General features: G+C 42.9%; 2 protein-coding genes; one reads left to right on the top strand and one right to left on the bottom strand.

Annotated features, from left to right (window-relative positions):
* The window catches only part of GSBLH_T00002242001 (uncharacterized protein), a gene marked incomplete at its 3' end in the record, with an annotated part of 4,584 nt that extends 2,598 nt beyond the window's left edge, over positions 1-1,986 (top strand). The window contains exon 2 of the mRNA XM_013040783.1: positions 210-1,986. Coding sequence (XP_012896237.1) covers positions 210-1,986 — 1,777 coding nt within the window. The remainder of the gene's footprint in view (positions 1-209) is intronic.
* A 357-nt stretch (positions 1,987-2,343) lies between these two features.
* On the bottom strand, positions 2,344-3,043 carry GSBLH_T00002241001 (uncharacterized protein; the record flags this gene model as incomplete). XM_013040782.1 has 1 exon in its annotated part: positions 2,344-3,043. The coding sequence occupies one exon, from the start codon at positions 3,041-3,043 to the stop codon at positions 2,381-2,383; it is 663 nt and encodes a 220-aa protein (XP_012896236.1). The 3' UTR covers positions 2,344-2,380.
* Positions 3,044-4,489: the final 1,446 nt, after the last annotated feature.

The raw sequence follows: 4,489 nt of genomic DNA, 5'->3' as shown, positions 1-4,489 counted from the left end.
GTAATAAAAAACGAATGGAATCTGAAAAAAAGTATATGGATTATATAAATCTGATAAAAATATAGGAAAAGCCATTCAAAAAAGGTGAGGTGCCGTGTTTGCGGAGCAATTATAAAGGAGCGGCATAAGGAAAAGCATTATCGCAGAATGTGATGGAAGTGAAAAGAAAAAGAAGAAGGTGATGAATAGTTGTTGTGTTTACTCTATAGTATGCAGAAGATCGATGGAGAGATGCCGAGGAGGAACAAAAACCAACAGAACAGCCTGTTGAAGAAGAATCTAGCGCAAAGAAAGTGGAAAAGAAGGATGATGAACGAAAAGATAAAGAGAAAGAAGAAAAGAAAGAAAAGAAGAAGGAGAAAGAAAAGAAGAAAGAGGAGGAGAAAGAGAAAAAGGAAAAGGAAAAGGAAAAGGAAAAGAAAGAAGAGAAAGAGAAAGAGGAGGAGAAAGAAAAGAAAGAGAAAAAGAAAGAGAAGAAGGAAAAGGAAAAGGAAAAGGAAAAGAAAGAGGAGGAGAAAGAGAAAGAAGACAAGAAAGAAAAGAAGGAAAAAAAGAAGGAGAAGGAGAAGGAGAAGGAGAAAGAAGAAAAGAAAGAAAAGGAAAAAGAAAAGAAAGAGGAAGAAGAAAAGGAAAAAGAAAAGAAAAGGAAGAGAGAAGAGCGTAAACGTAAAGAAGAAGAAGAAGAGCGCAAGCGTAAAGAGGAGGAAGAAGAACGTAAGCGTAAGGAAGAGGAAGAGAGAAAGAGAAAGGAAGAGGAAGAAGAGCGCAAACGTAAAGAAGAAGAAGAGCGCAAGAGAAAGGAAGAGGAAGAGCGCAAATGTAAAGAAGAAGAAGAGCGCAAGAGAAAGGAAGAGGAAGAGAGAAAGCGTAAGGAGGAAGAAGAGCGAAAGCGTAAAGAGGAAGAGAGAAAGCGTAAAGAAGAGGAAGAGCGCAAACGTAAAGAAGAGGAAGAGCGCAAACGAAAGGAAGAGGAAGAACGTAAGAGAAAGGAAGAGGAAGAGAGAAAGCGTAAAGAGGAAGAAGAGCGTAAACGTAAAGAAGAGGAAGAGCGCAAACGAAAGGAGGAAGAAGAGCGCAAACGTAAAGAAGAGGAAGAGCGCAAGAGAAAGGAAGAGGAAGAGAGAAAGCGTAAGGAGGAAGAAGAGCGAAAGCGTAAAGAAGAGGAAGAGAGAAAGCGTAAAGAGGAAGAAGAGCGAAAGCGAAAGGAGGAAGAAGAGCGCAAGAGAAAGGAAGAAGAAGAGAGAAAGCGTAAGGAGGAAGAAGAGCGAAAGCGTAAAGAAGAGGAAGAGAGAAAGCGTAAAGAGGAAGAAGAGCGCAAGCGAAAGGAGGAAGAAGAGCGCAAGAGAAAGGAGGAAGAAGAGCGAAAGCGTAAGGAAGAGGAAGAGAGAAAGCGTAAGGAGGAAGAAGAGCGAAAGCGTAAAGAAGAGGAAGAGCGCAAGCGTAAAGAGGAAGAAGAGCGCAAGCGAAAGGAGGAAGAAGAGCGCAAGAGAAAGGAAGAGGAAGAACGTAAGAGAAAGGAAGAGGAAGAGAGAAAGCGTAAGGAGGAAGAAGAGCGAAAGCGTAAAGAGGAAGAGAGAAAGCGTAAAGAAGAGGAAGAGCGCAAACGTAAAGAAGAGGAAGAGCGCAAACGAAAGGAAGAGGAAGAACGTAAGAGAAAGGAAGAGGAAGAGAGAAAGCGTAAAGAGGAAGAAGAGCGTAAACGTAAAGAAGAGGAAGAGCGCAAACGAAAGGAGGAAGAAGAGCGCAAACGTAAAGAAGAGGAAGAGCGCAAGAGAAAGGAAGAGGAAGAGAGAAAGCGTAAGGAGGAAGAAGAGCGAAAGCGTAAAGAAGAGGAAGAGAGAAAGCGTAAAGAGGAAGAAGAGCGCAAACGAAAGGAAGAAGAAGAACGCAAGAGAAAGGAGGAAGAAGAACGTAAGCGTAAGGAAGAGGAAGAGCGCAAGCGTAAAGAAGAAGAAGAGATTATTTCGGCTATTAAAGAACAATTGACTGGTTCTGGCATTGAGTGTGAAAAGCACTGCCGAGATCAATCGATACATCCAAGTAGATTGTATTTCACAGATAAAGGCGTATGGTTTTTATGATCTGATTGAATGTAGTTACTGTGGAAGAGAAAGACAGTTATGTTCTTACCTAGAGGAAAGGGTAGTCTATCAAAGAGTGACATTAAAGAAGCTGCTGTGATTAATGAAAGGACGTTGGTGATCAATGCCCAATCTAGGTGAGTATAGTAGATACCTTTTACCAATAGATCAGTGTTCTTCTATGTAACAGATCCTTCTCATATTGCCCAAGCTATCAATCAACTGCTAAAGTAATTGTTTTTCTGTTTACAACAAACATGTCCTAAATGTACACATTAATATACATGGCCAAAAAGAGATTAAGAGTTGTTTACATCAGGTTTCTGAACCATCTGAATAGGCAAAGACGGTGTTCTTCGTATCGTATCATAGGGAGCACTGAAATCCCCTTCGCCATTCCCACTAAACACTCGCATTAGCATCGGCTGGGCTCCTTCTACGGGTTGTTGCACCCGATCCACACTTCGTCCAGATTTAACCTCTGTTGGTGTGATTGGCACACTGCCGGCGTTCAAATGACCTTCGTTTTCGGAGCAATCTCCAAAGCAAACTTCGCTGTTGAGTCCCTCAGGCTTATCGATCGGTAGAGAGGACATGGACACGATGGTCTGCGGAGTCGCCATCATCCAGGTTGTATCCATTTGAGAATTTCCCTCAGAAAGCGGCGATTTCTGCATTGATCCCCTCGAAAGTAGGGATGTTCGATGCACGAGTTCATGTTGATGCGAAGATACTCTTTGCAGAGGAAGCATCATAGGCTGTACGTTGCCTTGTGTTTCGTATACGCTATTGTTCAGTACATTGATTGAATCGGGTGCACGCTGCAATTGACACAACGAAGGATCCCATCCTATCGCGGACAGGTTCTGAGAAACGCGGGGCGTTAAAGGGCCTCCAAAAACATCGTTCGCTAAATCCGAATTAACATGGGACAGCGGATAGGACAGGCTGGAAAAGGACATGAGAGGGGTCAAAGGGGTCATGGGGGTCATGGGGGTCATGGGGGGATAAGGCGAATAATCATAAGGTCGATAATAGGAGGAAAAGGATTGCAGGCCTGGGTAAGGAGAAGAACCATGGAAAGAAGTCTTCGACTGTAATGAATCCGGCATTACCGGAACCTGACGAGACATGGGAGGGATCGGCATGGAGGAAGACGCCACTTTGACGGGGGCCTGGATCGTGGAGGGCTGCGTGGGCACGACCTCGGACACGATCGACCGAATCGGAAGGGAGACCGAAGGGATGGAACTGCCTGCTGGAACGGAGGGGGCCACAGTCGATGAAACAGCAGGAGTTCCCGCGGGCGCCGCTACAGCTGCTGCTGCTGCCGCCGCCGCTGCTGCTGCTGCTGCTGCGGTTGCTGCTGTGGGTGTTACGGCTGCTGGGGGAATGGAGTGAGTCGCTGAAGGGAGAGAGGAAGTCGGAGGAGCTGTTGTAGGAACACTATTTGCAGCAGCGCGATAGTTCACTCCCTAAATGTCAAAGAATTCCTTTCAGCTACCTTTTTGATTCCTTTCTTTGTTGTGAGACACTTTTTATAGCAATGATACTACAGGTGAACGAGACTCCAAGAATATACTTTTCTAGTACAATTTAGAGACTTTTCGGAACAACAGCAAAGCTTCTGGCACACTGGACATCCATTTTTGAAACAATTCGGACCGTACTCCTCTATCATCTTGTCTTGGCATTTCATGCAAAAGACCTGTGGGCACTTTTCGCAATATATGTATTTCTTTCGAATATTACCACAGCGATGACATGAGGCATGATGAGTTTTCTTGGCCTCCACATCGGTTCTCTACTATCAAGAAACATAATCGCACATACTCCTTCTCCATATCGATCTCCGGAAGGAGCCGATCTTTTATTATGTCTTCGAGTATATGTCGTCTAAACTATTGAAAAACAAAAATACCTACATCACTGGGTTCATAATCATCAGAATTATCTCCAGAAAAGTCATTTGAATATAATGTATGTGATCCAGATGAATAGGACATTTCCCAGAATTTCAGAAAACAAAAAACAAGAAATCAAAGATGGAAAATAAAACGAACATTCTCAACTTCAATAGACGTCTGAATTCCAAAGGTGGCACAAAAATGGAAAATTCCCGTTATTCACTCTGATTTAATAAAACCCCGATCAGTCCAGTTTCGGATAGGGTCATTCCTAATACTATGTCTGGTAAAATAAAGTGTATTGTATATTGAAATAGGGTACGTTGTTAACAAATCCAGAATCCTCTCTTGTGTATCAAACAAGAGTGCCATGATAGGTACATATAATGCATTATTCTATTAATAGGTGAAAGATATGAATGACAACGAAAAGTCAAAAATACGAAAAAAGAATGAAAGAATAAACAAAATCTTCATATAAAGTTCGTTGATCTTTCTGTA

This window comes from Blastocystis hominis, assembly GCF_000151665.1.
Source record: "Blastocystis hominis, Singapore isolate B (sub-type 7) whole genome shotgun sequence assembly, scaffold_18".
NCBI classification, from domain to species: Eukaryota; class Bigyra; order Opalinata; family Blastocystidae; genus Blastocystis; species Blastocystis hominis.
Note: the sequence above shows the minus strand (reverse complement) of the source record. Positions and strands in the feature narration are given on the sequence as shown.